Below are 25,279 nucleotides of genomic sequence, written 5' to 3' on the forward strand. Positions count from 1 at the left end.
ACACAATCAAATCTTTGGAAGCAGAATAGCATAAAGTTTGCCATACCTGGATCTTAAGTTCACCCAGAAAAGCCCGGAAGAGTTTTTCTGAATTATTTATCATCTCACTAGGATGAACTTCACCTAATACTCCTAGAAGCTCATATATTTTTTCTAAAACTAAAAAATAAATTTAAGATAAGTGAAGGCCAAAAATTTAAATAAACAAAAATGTATCAATAACAAAATGTTTAGTCCAAAGTAATTTCATAATAAGACACAGAAAATATCTAGTTTTATGTACCAGAATCTTTCCTGATAAATTTTATGCCAATCTACTATTATAAACTAAGTAACATTTGACATGTTTTGTGAGTTTTTTTTGTGTGTGTGTGAGCTTTCTATTTAAAGAAATCATTTCATGGGGCACCTGGCTGGCTCAGTCAGTAGAGCACGCAACTCTTAATCTCAGGGTTGTGGGTTCACATTGGGTGTGGAGCCTACTTAAAATAAATCATTTCATAAAGATTAAACTTTCAGAAGAAGTCTTCACATGTTTTTGTTTATTTCTATTTGGGTTTGTTTTCAGCAAAAAGGATTCATCTATAAAACATATAAATGCTTTAATAGAGAAAAACCCAAGTTTTACACTAATTTTTTAACATCAGTTTGTTAAAATATTTAAAAATAACGTTTGGGGGTGCCTGGGTGGCTCAGTCATTAAGCGTCTGCCTTCGGCTCAGGTCACAGTCCCAGGGTACTGGGATTGAGCCCCGCATCGGGCTCTCTACTCAGCAGGAAGCCTGCTTCTCCTCCCACTCCCCCTGCTTGTGTTCCCTCTCCTGCTGTGTGTCTCTGTCAAATAAATAAATAAAATATTAAAATAAAATAAAATAATAAAAATAAAAAGAACATTTGAATGCATCTCACCTGTATCCTGTATTTTTGTTTTCGATGCAAGTTCTCCATAGAATTTGCTAAATAACTCTCCAATTCTAAATTCATCCATGAGTCTAGAACTTCTTAAAGTCCGAAGTAACTAAAATAATACAAACTAGCATTATCTAAACAGGAAAATAATGACAAGCCTTCCTCTTCTGCACTGTTTCTACACAAAGCTCCAGAATCACGTGTCTCTAAGGGATTTCCCTGGCCTCTCGGCACTCCTATCTAGCCTGATTATTTGGTATATGTGCTGCCGAAGCGAGCACTCTAGCCTGATTATTTGGGAGGCAGAGGCTGAGGTGGGTGGTAGAACACAGGGGTTACAAAGGGGAAGAGGGTGTAAACTTAAGTTTACCTTCCCAAGAAACCAATAATATGACTAGAGCCATTCTCTCGGAGGCACTTGAGGGCTAACAAGACCCAAAGGAATTCTAAAATAGAGATGCAATAAAAGAGATGCATCTGAGAGAGAAACAGGTGACAGTGAGTCCCCAAGAAGCACTTAAATACAATATAGAGACCCATTTTCATGGTATCATTTAGGAAAGAACTCAAAGCTACAATGATGCGAACTCTGGCAACTCTTAGTAGCCTTAGGTTTTAAGAGTCAGGGTGTTGAGAGTAAACAGGAGCAGTACATTCCTTACTTATTTTTCCTCTTAATTCCCCTCACAACCCAAAATCCTTCCTCTGCTACTCTGAAGGGACTGAGACCAAAAGGTCACAGTATTAACAGGTGATGGTCAGAAAATCTTGTCCATACATCAACGTGACCAAAGCCTAGCCTCCAACATCTCTCACTCAAAACATAACTTAAAATTCTAATTTTCTGCTTTTTAAGTTGTATGTTTAATATGAAATACATGTACTTAGAATAATAAAATTACCTTAATAAGAAGATCTAGGGCTGGGATTTTACATTTAGCAGCTTTATCCTTTGTGTAAACACTGGTACAAGTATTCTAGGTTTTAAAAGGAGACATACCAAAATCATCAATAAGATCTCAGTTCTTCACAACAGCTAAAAGTACATCTCTGAGGGGAGCAATAGTCACAAAAACACAAACTAAATGGACACGTGAGCAGGATTAAAAAAAAAAAAGCTATGCTTCCATGCATACCTCCCATAGCTCTTGCTGCCATATATCAAGAAAACAAGCATCAAAAATTTTAAAAAAGTAACTAAAGTAATTCAGAGAAGAATGGTTGGGAACAGAACAGCTCAGTCTAAAAAAACAGGCACTCTGGAAGGAGGTCACTTGGCTCCATGTTTTGGGTGAAGTTTCTTAACTTCTAAGTTTCATTTGTAAGCTAAGGAGATTAAAAATACCTACCTCAAAGAGTTTTGGTAAAAATAAGTAAGACAAACTGTACCATGAAAGAACTTTGTAAACTATGGAGCACTCTACAGATGTTAGTTACTCCTACTGTTGAAGCAATTTTTTTAAAATACAGTTGACTCTTGAACAGCACAGGCTTGAACTGTGCAGGTCCACTTGGATACCCAGATTTTTTTTGATAAATACAGTACAGTACTGTAAATGTATTTTCTCCTATGATTTCCTGAATATTTTTTCTCTAACTTACTCAACTATAAAAATACAATCTGTAATACACATAACATACAAAATATGTGCTAATCAACTATTTATGCTTATCAGTAAAGCTTCCAGTCAACAGTAGGCTACTGGTAGTTAACTTTTTGGGGAGTCAAAAGTCAAATACATGGATTTTCAACTGCATGCAGGGGGTCAATGTCTCTAATCCCCTGTTGTTCAAGGGTCAACTGTGTTAGGATTCCAAACCCAAAAGGCTAGAAATCAAAAGAAAATAAAAAACCTATTAAAAAAAAGATTGATGATTATTATGTCATATATTAGGGTTAATTATAATTAATAAAATAACTTCTTATAAATTACCCCAGATTGAATATATACTTCTTCATCAAATCTTAGCATCCAAGAACTAGAAACAATTCGGGACCAATAAAAACAACTTAACTTTTGGCACTTGTTCAAAGTATAAACAAGCCTGAAAAAGAACAACTTTATGATTACTAGTTCCACAGTAAATTATGAGGACACCTGGGGAGGGCAGGTGGAAAGAGAACAGGAGGTACAAGAAAGGCAAACTTCAAACTGCTGCCAAAGGCACACATGAAGGACATGAAATAAGAATCTTACCCAGCAGAAGAATTCTTTAAAATTTTTAGAGTTTTGAAATCTCCTCACAATTCAAAAAACCAAATTTATTATGACTTTTTATAAAATACATTATTTATCCTATGTGCAAAAAGTTATCAAAGTAGTTTCTGACAAGGGCCTTACCTTACTAAATCTATAAAAAGAACAGCCCACTTCATTTCTAGCCCACAATCAGGCACAAATAAGTAAACTCCTTGATGAGAAAGGCAGGAATAAAATATAAACCCAAATTTAACTCACAGCATAAGTTAAAATAGATGTTGGTATATAATGAGATATGTTTTTTCTCCTTACCTTAATTTCAAGAGAATAAGGTGTGATCTTCTGGCCAATTTTTTCTAAGAAAATACATAAAAATTTTAAGACTTCTTCTCTACAATCACGAAACTATAATGAAAGAAATAAACATTGTAGTAAACACGGGCAAGAAAGAGTCACTCCAACATAAAGGAATGTACAAGAAAAGGAAAATGAAATCTTCAACTTACTTCATCAATGCTAAGTGACTTCCGAACAAATACAAGCAAACCAAAATCTTTGGAAAAAACTAAAGAAGTCTGTAACGCTGGATTAAAAAAAAAAAAAAAAAGGTAAGAGAGCTGCCAAGAAGCACTCCATAAACCCACCCTAAATGGGCTGCATGTTTCTCAATTCAGCCTTATAAGCAAGTAAACACTAACTTAAGGCTGCTATATTTAAACAAGGAAAACAGGAGACTCTAGGTGATTTTCCACTGGGATGACACAGGCAGAATAACGGACCCTAAGATACCTGAGCCCTAATCCCAATATCACACGTGTGAATACACTAACTTCACATGGAAAAAGGAAATTAAGGCTGCAAATGGAATTAAGGTTATTAATCAGTTGACTTAAAAAAGGGGGGGAGAATTATCCTGGATTATCCATGGGCCCTTAAATTGTCCATGGGCCCCTCAATCACATGAGCCCTTACTAGTGGAGAAGAGAGGAAGAAAAATGGAAAGAGAACAGGAGAGAAGAGAGATTTCAAGCACAGGAGTTACTAGACCCATGCTGGCTTTGAAGATGGAGGCCATGAATCAAGAAATGTGGGTGGCTTCTACAAGCAGGGAACATCAGGAAGGAAAAAGGAACTTTAGTCCTATAATTGCAAAGAATTCTGCCAAACTGAATGAAAAAGGAAATGGATTCTACAGGAGAGCCTTTAGAAAGTGAAGTGACCTGCCTGATGCCTTGGTTTTAGTTTGGTTGAGACCCCTGTTGGGCTTCTAACTACCAAATTGTAAGATTGTTAAATTTATGTTGTTTTAAACCATTAAGCTTGTGGTATTTGTTACTGCAGCAACAGAAAACTAATACATTCCTCTATAACCTTCCACCTGAAAAAACATACTAAACATTCAGAGTAAACTTGGAACTGCTTTATAAACAAGTTAACTAAAGGAACAAAAAAGGAATTCTAACTTAGAAACTCTGAGACTAGAGGTGCCTGGGTGGCTCAATCGGTTAAGCATGGGACTCTTGATTTCATCTTAGGTCATGATCTTACGGTACTGAGATGGAATCCTGCATGGGGCTCCATGCTCAGTGGGGAATCTACTTGAGATATTCTCTCTCTCTCTCTGCCCCTACCCCCGTTCTAAAATTAAAAAAAAAAAGCTTTGAGACTAGAAAGCATTTACATGTTAGTTTTTTAAATTTACTTCCCCATTAACATATCTTTGACAATATATAGGTACTAGATAGCATCAAAAGTTTTCTTGTAATGATGTATTTTAAAAGTGCTGAAAAGAGGCACTTTTACTACAAAGGAGCAAAAGGTTCTCATTCAGGGACTGCTAAAAAAGTTAAAAGAACTGCAGAACTGTACAGTTACATTTCTGCAATGCTTCTCAGAAATAGGAACAGCAAACTAAGAGGTGCAAAAATGCACTGGTGGATTTAGGCGCTTTTAAAAAAGGTGAAAGAAACATTACTTTGGTTCCCTCTGCCACCTTTGCATAGCAATGATTGCCAAATTTAGGGTATTTTCACCAACTTTACTTTTAAAACATCTTTACCCTGCTAAGAAAAAAAAGCAGCATGACAACCACAGAAATTTCGACAATCCAGAATCAAACGACTGGACTTTTTCAAAACACTGTCAGATAAACCCACCAGGACAGAAACTAGACTATCAGGCCCCGACGCCCCGGCACAACCCGAAAACGCGAAAACCCCAAACGCGCACGCGCGTTGGGACCCTCCTTGGCGCGGCCGAGACAGTACCCACCCAGCACCGCGGGGCCGGTGCTCAGCACGCACTCCTGTCCCAGGCCCCGGATCAGCTGATAACTGGCCATCGCGGCGCTGCAGCGGTCGCCGTGAGACAAGGACTCCTGCAGCTGCAGTAGAGAACCCCGCATGCCAGACGCGGAGTCAGCCATCACGCTCAGACCCGGCACTGCGCTTGCGCCCCAAAATGCCTTGGGGCTGGGGGCGGGGCTCACGGGCACGGGGGTGGGGCTCACGGGTACGGGGGCGGAGTTCCCAGGGCAGGGATGGGGCTCGCGGTGGTGGGAAACCTTTGGGGGACCCTGAAAGGAGGGGTCTTCTCCATAGGAAAAGCCCGTTAGATGTCAATTAAGATATTGGCAGGTCAATGAATGTGTTGCATACAATACACTTAGAATGCATACATCGGAGCTTAGAGAGAAACAGGAATCTAGAGATTTGACCTCCGGAAATAGAGGGGGATGGTTGGTGAATTAGAGTTGACTAAACACCGCAGGCAGAAAAAAAAGACAAACTAGAGGCTTGGGTCAAGATCTACGAAGTAGTCCCTTGATAAAGAGTGAAAAATGCATGTGTAATGTCTTTAGAAATGAAGATGCTTAAGGGATAAAGGATATTCTCCTTAGCCGACAATACAGCGTAGATCAACCCCTCGGTGAACAGTCTGGCGGGACTCCCCAGGTTTCCCGCGAAAACGCAGTCTAGCAAGGGACCAGACCATCTAAACGGAGGGGGGAACCGAGCGAGGCTTGCGTCTGCCTTCCGTGGGGCGCCGAAGGAGGCCGTTCAGTCCCCCCTGTTGGTGCACAGTGGCACCTCCCGGAGGCGGAGCCATGCGAGAGCGCTGCTGTGATTGGTGGGGCACCGCCCAGGGCGTTGACGATGGTGCTGCCGGCGCGAAACCTTGTTCCGCTCGTGCTGTGTAGGAGAGCGACCCACCCGGTGCGTTCGGGTGCCCTGCGGGCGTCAGAGGCGAGCTTTCCCGGTAGCAGCGTGTGGGCTGAGGTGGCGCGATGCGGAGCCTGGAGAGGGTATCTGTGCGGTGGGGAGGGAGAAAGCCGGGGCGGATGCGGGTGGAACCTGCCCTTTTCTCGCGCAGATTCCACGAGCATCATGTCATCCCCGGCGTCCACCCCGAGCCGCCGCGGCGGCCGGCGCGGGCGGGCCACCTCTGCGCAGACGCGTAAGTCCCTTCCCTTGAGTCGAGCCCGCCACGTTACCCTCCCTTCCCCTCTTCGGGCTTTTTCCCGCCACCACAGAGAGGCCTGGTCTGTGCGCCTGATTTCTGGCTCTGAGCGCAGTCTTTAAGTCCCAGGGGGAGTAAGACGTGAGGACGGCGAGCATTTGCTCATGCTTTGTCAATTCTAGTGTGCAGATACTTTTTTTGTGAGGCAGGCAGTGCTGGGCCCTCGTTTCCACCATTTCTAATTGTTAGGCACGTCTGTGCCCATTTGTCTTTGTTCTGTTTGGTTTGTATTTGTTCCCAAGAGACTTGATGGAACTCCCGGAAAACCAAACGTGAGAATTGATGGCCATCTTTTCTGTGTTCTATGTCACAAGCTCGAAGTGAAGATGCCAGGTCGTCACCATATCAGAGACGTAGAGGCGAAGATTCTACCTCTACAGGAGAGTTACAGCCTATGCCGACCTCACCTGGAGCTGACCTGCAGAGCCCTGCCGCGCAGGATATGTTATTTTCCAGCCCTGCTCAAATACATTCCTCAAGTATATTTTTGGCGATCTAAGTTCTACTGTGGTTAATATATGGATAATGCTTTAGCTGGTCAGGTTTGCTGTTTTGTTAACGGGTAGTTTATGTAACCGGACATGAGCTAGTATGTTCACAAAGAGTACAAAGATAGGTACACGTTAGGGCTTAGTGAACAGAGAAAAAAAGTTCTGGTGCTTTTTTATACTAGAAGGTTTAATAGTCCTCAGAATCTTAACCACCACGGGTTACAAGGAATATTATTTGCTCTTGTGCTTAGATGACTTAAATCAACATGCTGTAGTTTAGGATTTGATAGGCTACCAGAATTTTATTGTAGACTTTCAAATTTTGTTTTTATAGCAGTTCCTCTTGACTTTGACGTTAGTTCACCGCTGACATATGGCACTCCCAGCTCTCGGGTAGAGGGAACTCCAAGGAGTGGTGTTAGAGGCACACCTGTGAGGCAGAGGCCTGACCTGGGGTCTGCACGGAAGGGCCTGCAGGTGGATTTGCAGTCTGATGTGGTGAGTACATAGTACAATCTTCTGATAGGGGCATTTGGGAAACATAAAATGGGTAATTCCCTATTAACTGGTTCTATCATATTTTTCTGTATAGCCAGCAACAGAAGATATAGTGGCGAGTGAGCAGTCTCTAGGCCAAAAACTTGTGATTTGGGGAACAGATGTAAATGTGGCGACATGCAAAGAAAATTTTCAGGTGAGCTGTACCTTAGTACTTTAGGGTTCTGAAAATGCTGGGAGAAAAGGTTTATAAATAGAGTTTTAGGTGGCTTAGAATTGTTGATGTTTTTAAAAAGAAAAAATACTATTTACGTCTGTCTCCAAATAGTGGAGACATACTCCTGAGACATACTCATAATATTTTGCATTTTGAGTAGTTGTTATTCCTAATGCATCAAACTTACTCTTTTTGTTTCCACATCAAGAGATTCCTTCAGCGTTTTATTGACCCTCTGGCTAAAGAAGAGGAAAATATTGGCATAGATATTACTGAACCTTTGTACATGCAACGACTTGGGGAGGTAATCAAATAGTCTTATAAAATCAAATTAATGCATTTAAAACAATCAGCAGAACAAAACCTCTTTGTTTTCTCTTCTAGATAAATGTCATCGGGGAGCCATTTTTAAATGTAAACTGTGAACACATAAAATCATTTGACAAAAATCTATACAGACAGCTCATCTGCTACCCACAGGTAAGATTTTGATTTTGACCTTGATGAATTATAGTAAACATCCAGAACACCTAGAGGGTTTTTGAATAGCAGAATTTCCTGGATAGCAGAAAGAATGTGCCTCCAGAGCACCACAACTTAAGAAAATCATATTTCTTCTCCTTTAAGATGAACATTTCCTCACACTTTCACGTTTCCAAAATTGGGATGTGTGTTATTGTCAGTGGCAGGTCATAGTCTAATTGGCAGGTTGTTTCTTAATAGTATTTAAAATAATGGTGAATCTTAAAATTCATAGCTGCTTGGGTTGGATGAAGTAAATTATCCTAAGGGAAAAAAAAACTTTTTTTAAGATTTATTTATTTCAGAGAGTGCGCACACGCAGGAGGTGGCGGGGGCTGGGGGGCAGAGGGAGAGGGATGGATAGTCTTAAGCAGACTCCAGGCTCATTGCAGAGCCCCAGTTGGGGCTGGATCTCATGATCCTGAGATCATGACCTGAGCTGAAATGAAGAGTCAGACACTCAACTAACTGTGCCACCCAGGCATCCCTTAAGCAAAAATATTTTATCAATAAACGCATTACACTGTGTGCTATCCGTGCTATTATGTGTGCATAACATAAGATTATGTTAACTGTGTTGTAATCTTTTTCTTTTTTTGTTTTTTAATTTGGGGTGGGAGGGACAGAGGGAGAAAGAGAATCTTAAGCAGGCTCCAGACCCAGCGCAGAGACTGACACGGGGCTCGATCTCACAACCCTGAGATTATGCCCTGAGCCAAAATCAGGAGTCTGGCGCTTAACCAACTGAGCCACTCAGGCGCCCTTATAACCTTTTTATTTTAAGCTTTATGTCAGATTTTATTATTCAAGTATCAGCTATATTTGTTTTATATTTTGATCTTGCTGTTTAATAGCTGTGTGACCTTGGTCAAGTTCCCTAACATAGAAGTTATGAGTTCTGAGTTCAGAAACTTTTCATTACTAATTAAAAGCCTAAGATATATCAGTACATTGTGAAGGTTTCATATATATGACCACCTTTAACCCAAATGAGAATATGCAGAGGTGAGAGAGCTCAGTCTCAATGTACCTAAGGTTTTTAAACAGCATGTTTGTGATTACATAGAGATGATACTTAAGGATTATGCCAGATGTATTTGTTTTTATACTTTGCTAATATGAAATGCCTTATTTCTTGTATTTAATTCTATGATGGGAATATAAACACAGCTTGGCTTCTTTACACTTATTTTTATAGGAAGTTATCCCAATCTTTGACATGGCTGTCAATGAGATCTTCTTTGACCGTTACCCTGACTCAATCTTAGAACATCAGATTCAAGTAAGACCATTCAATGCATTAAAGACGAAGAATATGAGAAACCTGAATCCAGAAGGTAATGTTTTTTAATAGCAGGAAAATATGTAAAAATAAAATTTATTTCATCAAGGAATTTTAAAAGAATTGGTATTTTTTTACCAATGGTAATAGTAATAGTGGTAATAGTGGTAATAGATTATAAATTGACTAAATATATGTGAGATTCATTTACCCTATATGCCTTTGAACCCACCCTACCTTCTTTTAACTTAACTGAAATGACATAAAAGAGGTTGTAACTCTTGACAGTTCTCTATCTTAATGTAGTAATTTTACCCAAATGTAGTAATTTTACAGTTACTAAGTAGGCACGTTTTGCAAATCACTGCAGAAAACAAATACAAAATATAATCCCTTCTTTGGAACTTAAAAAAGGAATCTAGTTTGGGGGCACCTGGGTGGCTCAGTGGGTTGAGCATCCGACTCTTGATTGTGGCTCAGGTCATGATCTCAGGTCCATAATCAGTAGGGAGTCTGCTTGAGGATTCTCTCCCTCTCTCAGATGATTAAATAAATCTTTAAAAAAAAAAATCTAGTTTGGAAAGTAAATAAAAGAAAATGTAGAACAAGAGAGCAGTGCAGGAAGTGTCTCAGCCCAGGGAGGGAAGGAGAATGCTAGACCCAGGTAGGACGAGTTCATGGTAAAAGAGGAATTTGAATTATAATAAGGATTTGGAAAGCAGACATGAATGAATTCACACTGGACAGCACAAAGGGGATGTAGGCAGAAGCAAAGCAGAGCTATATGCAGGTTATAAGTGCTGGCTGATGCAGAAAGTAAGGGAGGAAATGTTTGTGTGAGGGTTGGAAGGCGTGGATCCTGAAGAGCTTTGAATTCAGATTTTTATTCCAGAGTCAGTAGGGAGCCATTGATACTTTTTCAGAAGAAAATGAGAAAGCTTTTGCTACTCTTGAGAAGTTCATGGTGGGTCTAGTGTTTTGAAGTTCAGTTAAGGGACTTTAATAGTAGCTCCAGTATGGAGCAGCAGGGTCCTAAGCTGGACAGCAGCCATAAGAGTGAAATTCAGGACAAACATGGTATTTGCTGTATGTGAAGATTAAGATATAAAAACTATTGAGAATTTATAAACAGCCCTATAGATGAATGCACAAAAGACACAAATGTCACTATAAGAAAATAAAACAGCTAACAACGGAGCAAGTGTTGGAGTTCACTGTTGAATAAAGGAATACATATTTTCTTAAGAAATTCGTTCCCGACCTCGCTTCTGTGATAGGGTATTCAGTGGAGACATTGGAGGAAGTAGGAGACTGAGAGTGCTATAGTTCATTTTTCAGAGGCAGAGCATTGGTACATGAATTTCAGGTTAAGACTGGAGATTATCATAATTTCAGAGGAAGAGGAATTGCCAGATGCTCAACTGATTTTAAAAGTTTTTAACTTTTATGTTGATTTGTGTAACATACTACAGAGTTTACTTTTTAAAGTAAAATAAGAATTGCTAGGGAAAGAAGAAAGGAAGATTTGTAAGTAGGTAGAAGGGAGGACAAGACCAAGTGGGAAAGACCTTGTGAAGTAGCAGTAAGTACTGGAAGGCTGAGACAAACTACAAGGCCCGCTGTGGCTAACTACAGGCCACGTTTTGTTGATTATGAATAATAGTATAACTCCTTTGGAACCAGCAGTGGGAATTAGCTATGTTAAAGTTTTCTTATCAGGAAAATTCCAAACCAGGATCAAGAGTAAAAAATATTCTATACAAGGGCTTTCTTATATAGATGGTAATGATTGGCTAAGTTATACAGTGCTTATTTCTGCTAAGTACTGTTTTTTGGTTTTTTTTTTAAACATTTTATTTATTTGACAGAGAGAGACACAGCGAGAGAGGGAACACAAGCAGGGGGAGTGGGAGAGGGAGAAGCAGACTTCCTGCTGAGCAGGGAGCCTGATGGGGGACTTGATCCCAGGACGCTGCGACCATGACCTGGGCCGAAGGCAGACGCTTAATTAATGACTGAGCCACCCAGGCGCCCCTTTTCTTTTTTCCAAGTACTGTTCTTATTAGGCTTGATGTATGCAGGCTTTTAATCTTCAACAAGTGTAAGGTAGGTGCCATTACTGCCATGTGTAGATGGGCACAGAGAGGCTAACAGTGTCCCCAGGGTCACACAGGTATTCAGCCCAGACCATCTGGCTCTGGAGCCAATGCATTTCACATACACTGAGACAGCAGGACTTCCACATGATACAGTGCATGAGGCAGAAGTCCATGGGGGCAAAGAAGGCAGAAGTGTAAAGATTCTAATGCAAACCCAGAAGGTGGAAGGGAGCAGGGGCTAGATGAGCAGGAAGGTGGTGGATGCCTGTTGGACAGAGGGCCATGCGGCAGAAGGCCAGAGGTCCCATCGGAGTTGAGAAGGAAGACAGCACAGGAAGGGCATCCCAGGCCAGACCTGAGGATACCCAATGAAACATTCATGCCCTGGCCACAGCACCTACCTGTGACCCCAGCCATCCCCAGGTACCTCTGCATCTCCCAGTAAGATTCTCCTGGGCTTGATGGCAGACCCAGACCTGCCCCGGCAGGAATATAGCTCAGGGAAGAGACCACCTCTGGCTGGGCTGTGGGCAGTGGCTGGTGGATAAACTGACCTCTCTCCCCAACTCCTTGTAGACATCGACCAGCTTATTGCCATCAGTGGCATGGTAATCAGGACATCCCAGCTGATTCCAGAGATGCAAGAGGCCTTCTTCCAGTGCCAAGTGTGTGCCCACACAGCTCGGGTGGAGATTGACCGTGGCCGCATTGCCGAGCCCTCTGTTTGTGAGCGCTGCCACACCACCCACAGCATGGCGCTGATCCACAACCGCTCTGTGTTCTCTGACAAGCAGATGGTATGTGCCTTCTTGGGTGTCCTGGAAGGCCTCCCCTTTGGCATATTAGTGCTTAAGGCGTCAGCTTTGGGATGGGAATGTTCCTTTTTTATTGCCAGTGAGCACCAGGTCGTTATTATATATGCCATGTTCTCATGGTCTAAGATACTTTATAATAAGAAAAATGCATTCTTTCACTATTATCTCCACTTTTTGACTTATTAAATTTAATGTGAGCGGTGCCTGGGTGGCACAGTTGGTTAAATGTCTCGTTTCTGTTCAGCTTGAGAGATCAAGCCCCACATCCAGCTCTGCGCTTAGTGCAGAGTCTGCTTTAGACTTTTTCTCCCTCTACCTCTAGCCTTTCCCCTCCCGTCCCCCTTCCCCTCTCTCTCTCAAATCTTATTTTAAGGTTTTATTTATTAATTTGAGAGAGAGAGTATGCATGAGCATAGGGGAGGGGAAGAGGGAGAGGGAGAAGCAGGCTCCCCCGCTGAGCAGGGAGCCCGATGCGGGGCTCGATCCCAGGACCCTGGGCTTATGACCTGAGCTGAAGGGGATTGCTTAACTGACTGAGCCACCCGGGTGCCCTAAAATAAATCTTTCAAAAAAATTTTAACATGAGATGTTTCTATAGGAAATACTTAAGCTTGTAAAAAAAATTTAGTCTATCAGACAAAAGCATGTAAAACATACGATCAGTAAAAATTGGGGTGCCTGGCTGGCTCAGTTGGTAGAGCATGTGACTCTTGATCTCTGAGTTAGAAGTTTGAGCCCCACATTGGGTGTAGAGATTACTTTAAAATATTTTGAAAAATATATTGGTAAAAATTACTTGGTTAAATTTTGTCATTTTGCAGCTGTTCCACTAGTACAGAATGAGTTGACAATTTTTCTGAAGTTTTTCTCACACATTTTAAAGGAAGTTTGGCTTTTGTGTCTTTAATGAAATTTTTTTTAAAGATTTTATTTATTTTAGAGAGCGTGTGCACAGGGAGGGGCAGAGGGGGAGGGAGAGGAAGAGAGAATGACGCAGACTCCACACTGAGTGCAGAGCCCCACACAGGGCTCAGTCTCACAACTGCGAGATCATGACCTAAGCCAAAACTACGAGTCGGATGCTTGACTGACTAAGCCACCCAGGCATGCCTTTAATAATGAAAATGTTAAGATGAAGTTATTAAAACAACATAGAAATAAGTGGGAAAAGTCAAAATCATTTATTTGCTATGATTATGATGGTGTTAAAGTAGGCACAGGGACAAGGACTGTTAAGTTTTTTTAATTTTGTTACAATGTTTAAACAACTTTTTAAAATTTATTTATTTATTTTTTTAAAAGATTTTATTTATTATTTGAGAGAACGAGAATGAGAGAGAGAACACATGAGAGGCGGAAAGGTCAGAGGGAGAAGCAGACTCCCTGCTGCGCAGGGAGCCTGATGTGGGACTCGATCCCGGGACTCCAGGATCATGACCTGAGCCGAAGGCAGTCGCTTAACCAACTGAGCCACCCAGGCGCCCCAACTTTTTAAAATTTAAATAAAATATGTTCAGAATACTACAGAGTTGGGGGCACCTGGGTGGCTCAGTCGGTTAAGTAGCTGCCTTCGGCTTAGGTCATGATCCCAGGGTCCTGGGATCAAGTCTCATGTCAGGCTCCCTGCTCAGCAGAGAGCCTGCTTCTCCCTCTCCGCCTACTTGTGCTCTCTCTATCTCTCTGTCAAATAAATAAATAAAATCTTTAGGGGCGCCTGGGTGGCTCAGTTGGTTAGGCGACTGCCTTCGGCTCAGGTCGTGATCCTGGAGTTCCGGGATCGAGTCCCGCATCGGGCTCCCTGCTCAGCGAGGAGCCTGCTTCTCCCTCTGGCCCTCCCCCCTCTCATGTGCGCTCTCTCTCTCTCTCATTCTCACTCTCTCAAAATAAATAAATAAATCTTTAAAAAAAAAATAAATAAATAAATAAATAAATAAATAAAATCTTTAAAAAAAAAATACTACAAAGTTAATTTCCATATGGGGACTCAATAAGAAAAATACTAGCAAATGTGAAAAAGTGTTCAATGTTTTTACTAACCAAAGAATTGAAAATTATAGATATAAATTTTCATCTAATATTGCTATCAATTATTGGAGCAAATGTGCCTCAACTCATGCCAGCATGGTGCTGAGAGCTAGAGATACAAATGTGGAACCATGCTCCCAAGGAGCTTATAGTGTAATATTCTTTCTTAGAATGCTTCAAAGACTCCCAAACTGACTTGAAATAAAACTTAGTATCCTAGAGTAGTCTCCAAACTATGTGGCCCAACATCATCACCACAACACACCTTTGTACCCACAGACCTCACTGATGGTGTCTCAACCACTTCCTTATACAGGGCTTCTCAGCCAAGCACAGGTTTGCCTCAGGACTTTGCACTTGCTGTTCTTAGCATTCAGAACACATGGCTTCCTCCCTAACGTCCCCTAGACCTCTTTTTAGAGGTTCTTTGATCTGAGAAAGGCCTTCCCTAACCTTGCTTTATGAAAAGCGTCCCCTCCACCCCCACTGCCCATGTTCCTTGCTCTTTTTTTCTCCTGCCCATTACATTTGTCATTGTCAAATGTGTATTGTCTGTCCTCACTCCACTCTGAGGGAAGACTTCATTCACTGTGGAGTCCCCAACACCTAGAACCAGGGTCCAGCACATGCCAGGTGCTCAGCAAATACCTGTTAGATGAGTAACCAGGCTAAGTGTTTATGAGGTGCACGCAGTGACTAGGAGAGATGCACAAAAGTGCTTAACCATGAACCTGAAAAGTATGTACTTCTCCACCCAGGAAATCTCTAGAAGTAACTGCTAAAAACATAATTAGAAATTTAGACAAACATTTATACAAAGCAATATCCACTACAACCTTGAAATGGCAAAAAACAGTCACGTAAATCACTGACCACTCCCCCCCAGATAGAATTTGTAAATACACAATATCTTTACAAAATGTATGTTCATATCACATTAAAGGTTTTTTTTTAAAAGAAATGTTAGATATCTGGAGATAAAAACAAAGAATGGTGGTGGTGTTTTTTTTTAAGATTTATTTATTTGAGAGAGAGAGAACACAAATACAAGCTGGGGGAGGCAGAGGGAGAAGCAGGCTCCCCACTGAGCAGGGAGCCCAATGCGGGACTCGATTCCAGAACTCTGGGATCATAACCTGAGCAAAGGCAGATATTGTACTGACTGAGCCACCCAGGTGCCCCAAGAATGGTGTTTTTTTTTTTTTTTTAATATTTTTTCTATTTATTTGTGAGAGAGAGAATGAGAGACAGAGAGCACAAGAGGGAAGAGGGTTAGAGGGAGAAGCAGACTTCCTGCTGAGCAGGGAGCCCGATGTGGGACTCGATCCCGGGACTCCAGGATCATGACCTGAGCTGAAGGCAGTCGCTTAACCAACTGAGCCACCCAGGCGCCCCAAGAATGGTGTTTTAAAAATAAATGTGGTAGGGGTGCCTCGGTGGCTCAGTCAGTTGAGTGTGGAACTCTTGCTTTTGGCTCAGGTTGTGAGATCGAGCCCTGCAGCTGCCTCCGTGCTCAGCTGGGAGGTCTGCTTCCCTCCCTCTCCCTCAATCCCTCCCCCACTCAGGTGTACACACATGCATGCATGCTTTCTCTCTAAAATAAATAAATGAAATCTTTTTAATAAAATAAAAATGTGGTAAACATAAAAAATAGAGTGGAACAAAGACTGGCAGTTTTGTCTAAATTATGCTTGTCATTTCCTGAGTTTTCTGTTTCCACTGCTCTTTCAGATCAAACTTCAAGAGTCTCCTGAAGATATGCCTGCAGGGCAGACACCTCATACTGTCATCCTTTTTGCTCACAATGATCTTGTTGACAAGGTTCAGCCTGGAGACAGAGTGAACATTACAGGTAAGAATGAAGGCTGTATTAATGAGATAAGTATGTCTTGCTTTTTTATTTTTTTTTTTTTGATACTTTTTAGTCAGTCCTTTGGCTTGGTCATGAATTCATTGGCAGGAGGCTTGGTCCTGCCTGTAATGCTTCAATCACTTTTTTACCTAGCAGTATGGAACCTTTCAGTGCATTGTCCTTGCAGTTGCTTGCTCTTTGCTATCTCAGCGTTCCAGAGCTATGAGTGTATTTTGACCTGATAGCATTGGTATCTTGAAAAAACAACTCAGACAAGACTAGTATTGGTAAGATTCGAGTTATACCAGCAGCTCCAGGAAGCAGCACTCACCAATTTTGGAATTTTAAGTAATTTGCTACTTATTTCCCAAATGTACAGCCAAGGGTTAACATTTACTTATTATAGAGAGGAAATGGGTCAGAGCACGTTGCTTCTGTACAGGAGTTACATTATGGTATTTTTAGAGGAAGCAGAGATTCAGAGACTTGGAGCTCACGGTAGCTGAGGTTCTACGGTAATCTGTGACACAAGGTTCCTCCTCTCTTCTGGCCAAGAAAGTGCTCGTTCCTCTGTACCATGTGAATACGCCAGTCTTTCTCTCGATGCTTCAGAGCAGCATGAGCACTGGTTTCTCAAAGGGGCTGTGTTTGTGTGGACAGTAGGCACAGTTCATTGAGGTCAAGGTGGGGACTGAGTCCAAGGAGTGGCTGTGGCTCTTGGTGTAGCCCGTTGGTTGTATTCAGTGAGTTAGGACTTCTCATCATGTGTCTCCCCAGTATGAAGCCCAACAGCTGCCCATAGCAATCTTAAGTTATAAAAGCACTTGTAGTCCACTAACAACGTGAAAGAATGTGTCATTAGTGAAAGATGTGCAGTCCTCGTTCTGCCATCCTATTTGTCTGAATCCTTTGATGAAGTGTTTAATCTGCTATTTTAATATCCTCAACTGCCAAGTGGAATTAATGTGATGATACAGGTGAACGTATTTGGGGATGGGGGCTGTGGAAAGCACCATATAGATGTAAAATAAGTATTGATGTTGCTCTGTGATGATTAATCATTGCAAGCACCAGTAAAGATAACTAGGCCACTTTAGTCATCCATCCCTAATTCAGCTTGCTATGAAGAAGGTTGTGTACTCCCAGAATGATACATATAAACTGGTTTTTATGTTTTGAAAAAGAATTACATTGACCTGTTAAATAAACAAAAGGATTGGTGATCTATGGTAAGTTGCTAAGAAGCCTGTGATAGAGCAGATGCTTGCTCCTCAGAAAACAAGAAATTGGATTGTCCCAGAGTCCAAGGCTTCTAGATTGAAAGTCAAAAAAGATAAACATCACAAATATCAGTTTGGGAAACTTCTTCTTGGAGAACAAATGAGTTGGTATGGTTGAAGGGTTGATCATTTATTTCTTCTAATGTTCTTAAATTACATTCTTTAGGAAGCGTGTGAGGTTATGGCCATTCACCTAGAAAACTTCTTACTATTAACATGTAATTTTTTCTTTACCATATTTTTACCTTTGACTCAGTAGACTGTCTTGTCTGTGAAATAATTTTTGAGTAATTTTTTTAAAGATTTTATTTATTCAAGTCATTTTTAAAAGAGCTTTTAGGATTTCCTTTCCAAATTTTTGGTACAGGATTTTAGTACTTTGTTCTAGCCAAATAATTACTTAGCAGATTCTGTACATTCAACTTAAGAGAAATGAAAATACCATTTAAAAATACTATTTATTGAACACAGCTGTAGGCCAGCACTGTGCTAAAGCCAGAGTAATTTCATTTAAATCTCAGAATGATTATGTGCAGTGTGGTTATACTCAGATAGGTATCCAAGAGCTAACGGATGGTCACAGATGAACATGTTTTTAGGTCTGCTTTTTTCAAAAACCTGTGTTCTTCCCAACTTGCCTTGCCCCCTTCAGCAGGGAGCTTTGCAGTATAGGCCTGAGTCCTTGACTCTAGGAGAGCCATGAAGGCAGTGTGCTCAAAACTCACTTCCACTGCCAGCCCTCAGATCTTTTAAGTGCTGCCTGCTAGTTTATGAGCCATTTAGGGAAGGTAAAAGCATCTCTCTTGGTTGTGCCCTCAGGCATCTATCGAGCTGTTCCTATTCGAGTCAACTCAAGAGTGAGTAACGTGAAGTCTGTCTACAAAACCCACATTGATGTCATTCACTATCGGAAAACTGATGCAAAACGTCTGCATGGCCTTGATGAAGAAGCAGAGCAGAAACTTTTTTCAGAGAAGCGTGTGGAATTGCTCAAGGAACTTTCTAAAAAGCCAGACATTTATGAGAGACTTGCGTCAGCCTTGGCTCCAAGCATTTATGAACATGAAGATATAAAGAAGGTAACAGTGGACTTTTAACTTTGATCAGGATTTATAGTTCTTTGAGATCAAAAGGCATGAACATCCCTCCCTACTGCCATCACTCTCCCCTCCCCCAAAGGATAAGAACTGTGGCCTGGTCCACAGAGCAAGGTGCTCACCATCTAACTTGGTTATTGGTTGACAAGAATCCCAGCATCCTTGTTCATTTCCTCATATCTACATTGAACTTACATGTTTCTAAACATAACAAAAGCCAGATGGGGTCAGAATAAGGATTTACATGGCCACCATTCTGGCACAGTTGTATGTGCTTCTGTATAAATTGGTTAGTGATAACTTAAAGCACTGTTGTGTTTTTACCTTCCCTTAATTTAATTACGATTTTTTTATTCACAGGATAAGAAAATACCTCTAACATTTAAACTAGATCTCAGTTACTCTGTAGTAAGTGAATGTTTAAACATGTTTGTTTAGGGAATCTTGCTTCAGCTCTTTGGTGGAACAAGAAAGGATTTTAGTCACACAGGAAGAGGCAAATTTCGTGCCGAGATCAACATCCTGTTGTGTGGTGACCCTGGGACCAGCAAGTCCCAGCTGCTGCAGTATGTGTACAATCTGGTCCCCAGGGGCCAGTATACGTCCGGGAAAGGCTCCAGTGCAGTCGGCCTCACCGCGTATGTGATGAAAGATCCTGAGACAAGGCAGCTTGTCTTGCAGACTGGTGCCCTTGTCCTGAGTGACAATGGTATCTGCTGTATTGATGAGTTTGACAAGATGAATGAAAGTACAAGATCAGTACTACATGAAGTCATGGAACAGCAGACTCTTTCCATTGCGAAGGTGAGGCCCATTCTCCATGTGTAAACGTGGGCACACTTAGAAATGTAGCATCTGTACTCACTTTGGTTCTAACTTTGGGAAACTCATGAATACTTTTCCTATTAGGTTTCAGCTAAATGTCTTTGAGTATTTCCTCTTTGATCTTTTTTTGCTATACTAACCCACTAATATGTGGTATTCACAGAACTTGAGTTTGTCCTAAAGGTCATGCAGGGGGTTTAGTTTCTGAGAAGAATGTGGTTCCAGCATACATTTGTCTAAAATACAGTTGGCGTGAATCTGAGGATGGCCTTGTCCCAGATAAATCTGTTGATAGCATCCTTCCAAGGTGATGTGTGTGGCTCTTGGTGACAGTGAATATATGGCAAAGGCCACACCAGGTGAAGATAGCTCACACTGTTCCTGCTAGGACCAGGGTGAAGCTTCTAACTGCGCTGTTTTCTCTGACAGGCTGGGATTATTTGCCAGCTCAATGCCCGTACCTCTATCCTGGCAGCAGCAAATCCTATTGAGTCTCAATGGAATCCTAAAAAAACTACCATTGAAAATATCCAGCTACCTCACACATTATTATCAAGGTATGAGAACATAAAGATGCTCTTACTTTGCTCATTTGTAGAATTTTCAGGTTGAGATAAAAGGAAATAATAAAATTCAATAAGCTCTTCCCTCTAATGCAAAGTTTTCTAATATGGGTAGTCAGGTTTTCATGGCAAGGACCGTGTTTCTCTACTCAGCCGTGGGTAGCATCTTAACATTTATTCATTCTTTGAAGCTTTTAGGACACATTTCACCTTGACATCTTTTTCAGAAGCCCATCACTTACTGCTCATCTCAGTCTTAAAGTCGCTAAAGAATATCATCAAATTACAGAGAAAAGCTTCACATGACAGATAAGGTTCTAAAAAATTAAATTTGTTAGAGTTGTGTAGTCCACAGTTTTTCTCAACCATACTGCTACGAATATTTCATTAATAGATTGTATTTCATAAATAGTATTTTAGATTATAATAGTATTTACAGTATTCATAAATGGATTTTAGATTTTAATTATTCAACTTTTTCCCAAAGTTATGTTTTGTTTTTTGTTTTTTGTTTTTTTTCCAAAACAGTTAAATGCTTTTTCCTTTAAATCTTCCAATCTTCAAAATTACAATAACAGTTCCCTTGGAAGACTCTTACTTCTTTGACTGAGCTATTTGGTGACCAGCCATTTCCGGGGCAGACCTAATGGCCAGAAGAGTGGGTGCCTGCTGGGGCCAGGTTAGGGAGAAAGGGATTTGATCTGAAGGCTCACCAGACAACTGGACAGCAGACTCTTAATTCTCCCTCAGCAGCCCTGACTACACACATGTTCACTGTACGTGCCTAGGTGGCTCAGGAGCAATTTTTTTTTTAAGATTTATTTAATTAGAGAGCACTTAGGGGAGGGGGGATAGCAGAGAGAGAGGGGGAGAGAGAATCTCCAGCTGACTTGCCACTGAGCATGGACCCTGGACCTCGATGCAGTGCTCAATCTCAACCCATGAGATCATGACCCAAACCAAGAGTCAGAGGCTTAACCGACTGGGCCATCCAGGATCCCCAGGAGCAATTTTTTAAGTTACATATGTGGCTGTGTTGGTGTCCCAAGCAGGAAAACAGTGTTTTTACAATATTTTCTCAGGTTTGATTTGATATTCCTCATGCTGGACCCTCAGGATGAAGCCTATGATAGGCGTCTGGCCCACCACCTCGTCGCTTTGTACTACCAGAGCGAGGAGCAAGTGGAGGAGGAGTTCATGGACATGGCAGTGCTGAAGGACTACATTGCTTACGCCCATAGCATGGTCATGCCTCGTCTGAGCCAGGAAGCCAGCCAGGCTCTCATTGAGGTCTGTGTTTAAACCCTGAAAAATGTTTTTGTTGAGCCTATAGCCAGTAGCATTAATGTAACTAGCTGACTATCTCCCTTAAAAAAGTAATTTGATTAATAACCTATTTCCTATAACTACTTTTTCCTCCTGCATTGCAAAATTGACTTTTCCAAAGATAAAAAAGGGGAAAAGATTTTTTTTATATATGTCGTAGGAACTTTTTATAATTAAATATTTGTAAGCACAGTGAATTTAAGATCAGAATACATGAGTTGAAACAGAGGTTATGCTAGTTAGTAACTTTGTAACTCTGGAAAAGTCATCTAATTTTTCTGAGCTTCCATTTGCTTGTTTCTAAAAAGTAAAATGACTTGTGAGTACTTGTGTTCACTTTTCAGTATCCTTTCACATGGACAGCAGTGCAAAATGACACCTTCAGTTACTCATACGTTATGATACTAAGAAGGTTCCTGGTGTTTGATGGCTTTACATCCTAACTAAGCCCCTGAAAATACTCAAAGTTATACATGATTCGTAATTTTCCATTTGTATCAAAGACGTAAGAGTTGCTCAAAAAAAAATAAAGTTATGTTATATATATGTGAGTTTAATACAACTCAGCTTTATTCATTATTTATTCATTATTCATTATTCCAGTAATCTTTGCATGCCTCACTCATCAAATGAACCCTCAGCAGGGGCATAAACCAGAGTTGGTGCCTGAACACCTTTTTCAGACAGGCGCTCTGATAGTCCTCTGCTGTAATTGTGACCTGCCCTTTACCCCAACACACCATGTCCCCTGAGTGCCAGCCTCACACACCTCCCTGCCCACTCCCATTCTTCGTTCTTCATAGCCACATCAGATACCACCTTCTTGATGAGCTATAAGGCCTGAGGCTAGATCTGACTTCTAATTCCCCTTAGTACTGCACCTGGCAGCTGGTAGTTTATTTAATAGAATCCTAACTGTTCAGTTTAGCCACAAAATTGAAGTATTGTTACAAGGAGTTTTGGGTGTTTTTTTTTTTTTCTCCTGTCTACACTAGGCTTATGTAGACATGAGGAAGATTGGTAGCAGCCGAGGAATGGTTTCTGCATACCCTCGACAGCTGGAGTCATTAATTCGACTAGCAGAAGCCCATGCTAAAGTACGATTCTCAAGCAAAGTTGAAGCAGTTGATGTTGAAGAAGCAAAACGTCTCCATCGGGAAGCTCTAAAGCAGTCTGCCACTGACCCCCGGACTGGCATTGTGGACATATCTATTTTAACTACAGGTGCATTGAACATAAGAGCACATGAGAATTTTTTAATACATATATATATATATATATATATACACTTAACATACAAGTAATTTATATTTCATATTTGAGCTAACAGTTAAATCATTTGAAGTGGCAGAGGTTCTTAACCTTTTTCAGATTAAGGCCTCTTTGAGAATCTGTTAAAAGTTGAGAAAAATAACGCCTAGCATACAGCATGCACACACACAGTGTTGTATCTAATTTCACAGTGCTCTTCTGCTATCTAGGCACCTGTGTTAGTCCACTTTAAAGAAGTAATTCATTTCTTAATGAGCACTGACTACTTGCTATACAGATTATGTGGACTGTGTTTCAGTGGAAACAAGCAGTTACTGGCTTACAGAGAATTGGAAACAGCAGAGAGTTCAGAACTCACAATTTTGAATATATTTTCGCATTCAGCCACTGTCCCCTAACCTTTTTTGTAGCAACACTGCTAAAGAAATACTTATGGAAATTTGAAATATTTCAAATTCCTTGTAGCAGAAATATTTCCATTAATTTTTTTTTTCATTTCTTTTAAATCAGGAATGAGTGCCACCTCTCGTAAACGGAAAGAAGAGTTAGCTGAAGCATTGAAAAAACTTATTTCATCTAAGGGCAAAACACCAGCTCTAAAATACCAGCAACTTTTTGAAGACATCCGGGGACAATCTGACATAGTAAGTGTTTTATAAGTAGTTTTTGCATAATGGAGTTTTTCTTTTTTAACTTAGTACTTCTTTTAAGGTTTTTTTTAAGTGTTTTTCTTTCAGTATTAAATGTAGATCTGGATTTTTAAAAAAAGTAAAATCACCCATAAACCCAAGAAATAATAACAAAATTTTGTTGTATTCCTTTAACAGTTTTTGCATGTGTATATGTACACATGTGGTCTTTTCTTTGAAAAATGAACATAGTCAATTAGAGTAACACTGTTATATAACTTGCTTTTTCTTTGGTTTTTAATTAAAAGTGTTATTAACATCATCTGTGATGGTAAATAGACTTAATAACATTATTTATAATGATTGGGTAAGATCCCTTTGCATGCCTATTCCATCATTTCCTAACCAATTGTTGGACATTTAGGGTGTTTGCAGCTTCTTCCTATTATACATAGTGTTAACCATGCATCTTATCTTAATGATGATATGATCAGGTTCCCTTTTGTAAATAAAGTTGGATTGCCCAGTGAAAAGAACTTGAGGGTCCAAGTCCAGCCATTTGCCCGCTTTCATAACGCCTCTTCACTTGCATATTTTCTGCAGCTGCATTAGCACTACAGGGGCAGAGTTGAATATTTCTATATTTCTACAGGCCATATGGGTAGACGTCCAGCCTGTCTGTTTACCATCAGGCCCTCTACAGGAAATGGTTGCCCCTCCTGAGTTAGAACCTAAGGAATGTATATAGCCACCAAAAAGAAAAGAGACTGGTGATTCTTTACATTGAAATCAATGTATATCTAACAGTTAAGGGAGTACTTGATGTGTAAAATAATTGTTTTCATCTCTTCCCCCAAGGCTATTACCAAAGATATGTTTGAAGAAGCCCTGCGTGCCTTGGCTGATGATGACTTCTTAACAGTAACTGGCAAAACTGTCCGCTTGCTCTGAAGCTCTTGTGAGCAGTGCTGTCTGTGTGTGTCTGCACTTGGGTGTTGTACTTGTGTACATATGTGTGCTGCATAGGGGCCAATCAGCTGCCACTGTTGCTGTCAGTGGAAATAGATTCTTAAAGTCATTATTAGGCTCCATAAAAACTTTCTAACCTGGGTTGAGTTTTCATAATGAAGTGTATGTTTTCACTTGTTTAACATTTTAAGTGAAAATGCTGTGCCAATTTACAATTTACAGTAGAGGCTTTTTTTTTTTTTTAAGTGCCATTATTTTAGCACCAGGGCTTTTAATCTGTATTGCCATATATATATGTATGTATGTATATGTGAGGATGTCAAGTCTTTTTTGGAGATGATAGTCTGGGTCATGGGTCATGTTTTTTGTGCTGGACTTTCTAAAGGCAATCATCCATATGCTTGAAGTTTTTGTAATATGAGATAAAACTTAGCCAGTGCATATCATTCAGTGTGAGGTAATGAAGGACCAGAGCCTTTCTCCCTCTTAACAGCTCTCAAGTGTAATTCCTTCTAGAGGCTTGTTCTCATGGCTTCCATAAGATTTAAAAAAAAAATAGGTGGTTGGAAATGATTAGATTCTAGGTTAACTTCTACTTTTTCCTAATATGTAAACTTTTTCCTAAATAAATGATTGAATAAGTAATATTTGGTTATCTGGTATTATTTTTCATTAAGAGAAAAACCTTGAATAAATACTATTCATGGAAATTCATGATAGTAGTGAGTACTTTAGAACGCACAAAAAAAATTCACTATAAATTCCAATTTATTTCAATCCTAGCAGGCATTATCCTTTTTTTTTTTAAGATGTTATTTATTTATCAGAGAGAGAGCATAAGCAGGGGGAGTGGCAGGCAGAGGGAGAAGCAGGCTTCCTGCTGAGCAA

At 40.5% G+C, this 25,279-nt stretch overlaps 2 protein-coding genes across 9 annotated transcripts in view; one reads left to right on the plus strand and one right to left on the minus strand.

Annotated features, from left to right (window-relative positions):
- Nucleotides 1-5,535, minus strand: part of PRKDC (protein kinase, DNA-activated, catalytic subunit) — a 240,692-nt gene extending 235,157 nt beyond the window's left edge. The window contains exons 1-6 of one of the 4 annotated variants that reach the window (XM_027608954.2): nucleotides 5,382-5,532; nucleotides 3,617-3,693; nucleotides 3,423-3,515; nucleotides 1,812-1,886; nucleotides 910-1,018; nucleotides 47-159 (exon numbers count right to left, since the gene is read on the minus strand). In XM_027608954.2, the coding sequence (XP_027464755.2) occupies nucleotides 47-159; nucleotides 910-1,018; nucleotides 1,812-1,886; nucleotides 3,423-3,515; nucleotides 3,617-3,693; nucleotides 5,382-5,514 (600 nt within the window). In that variant the 5' untranslated portion in view covers nucleotides 5,515-5,532. Of the gene's footprint in view, nucleotides 1-46; nucleotides 160-909; nucleotides 1,019-1,811; nucleotides 1,887-3,422; nucleotides 3,516-3,616; nucleotides 3,694-5,381 lie in introns of those variants that run through there. The other 3 variants (XM_027608968.2, XM_027608960.2, XM_027608975.2) reach the window with 3 other exon arrangements.
- A 735-nt stretch (nucleotides 5,536-6,270) lies between these two features.
- MCM4 (minichromosome maintenance complex component 4) lies at nucleotides 6,271-25,036 on the plus strand. Of its 5 annotated transcripts, none has more exons than XM_027580743.2 (17): nucleotides 6,271-6,325; nucleotides 6,483-6,566; nucleotides 6,944-7,108; nucleotides 7,455-7,618; nucleotides 7,713-7,814; nucleotides 8,044-8,139; nucleotides 8,220-8,315; nucleotides 9,556-9,694; nucleotides 12,315-12,535; nucleotides 16,310-16,430; nucleotides 18,530-18,789; nucleotides 19,246-19,611; nucleotides 20,062-20,189; nucleotides 21,278-21,485; nucleotides 22,517-22,745; nucleotides 23,304-23,437; nucleotides 24,281-25,036. In XM_027580743.2, the coding sequence occupies exons 2-17, from the start codon at nucleotides 6,497-6,499 to the stop codon at nucleotides 24,371-24,373; spliced, it is 2,592 nt and encodes an 863-aa protein (XP_027436544.2). In that variant the 5' UTR covers nucleotides 6,271-6,325; nucleotides 6,483-6,496; the 3' UTR covers nucleotides 24,374-25,036. The 5 variants fall into 5 exon arrangements, with proteins under 5 accessions (XP_027436544.2, XP_027436576.2, XP_027436551.2 ...); XM_027580775.2 differs by having other exon boundaries at nucleotides 7,458-7,618; XM_027580750.2 differs by having other exon boundaries at nucleotides 6,309-6,388.
- Nucleotides 25,037-25,279: the final 243 nt, after the last annotated feature.

This window comes from Zalophus californianus, chromosome 4 (genome assembly GCF_009762305.2).
Source record: "Zalophus californianus isolate mZalCal1 chromosome 4, mZalCal1.pri.v2, whole genome shotgun sequence".
NCBI lineage: Eukaryota > Metazoa > Chordata > Mammalia > Carnivora > Otariidae > Zalophus > Zalophus californianus.

Coding starts and splice junctions, on each gene's coding strand:
- MCM4 (XM_027580743.2), top strand. CDS start 6,497: ATGTCATCCCCGGCGTCCACCCCGAGCCGCCGCGGCGGCCGGCGCGGG. Junction 8,316..9,555: donor AGCTCATCTGCTACCCACAG/GTAAGATTTTGA, acceptor TTATTTTTATAG/GAAGTTATCCCAATCTTTGA. Junction 21,486..22,516: donor CCAGCCAGGCTCTCATTGAG/GTCTGTGTTTAA, acceptor TGTCTACACTAG/GCTTATGTAGACATGAGGAA.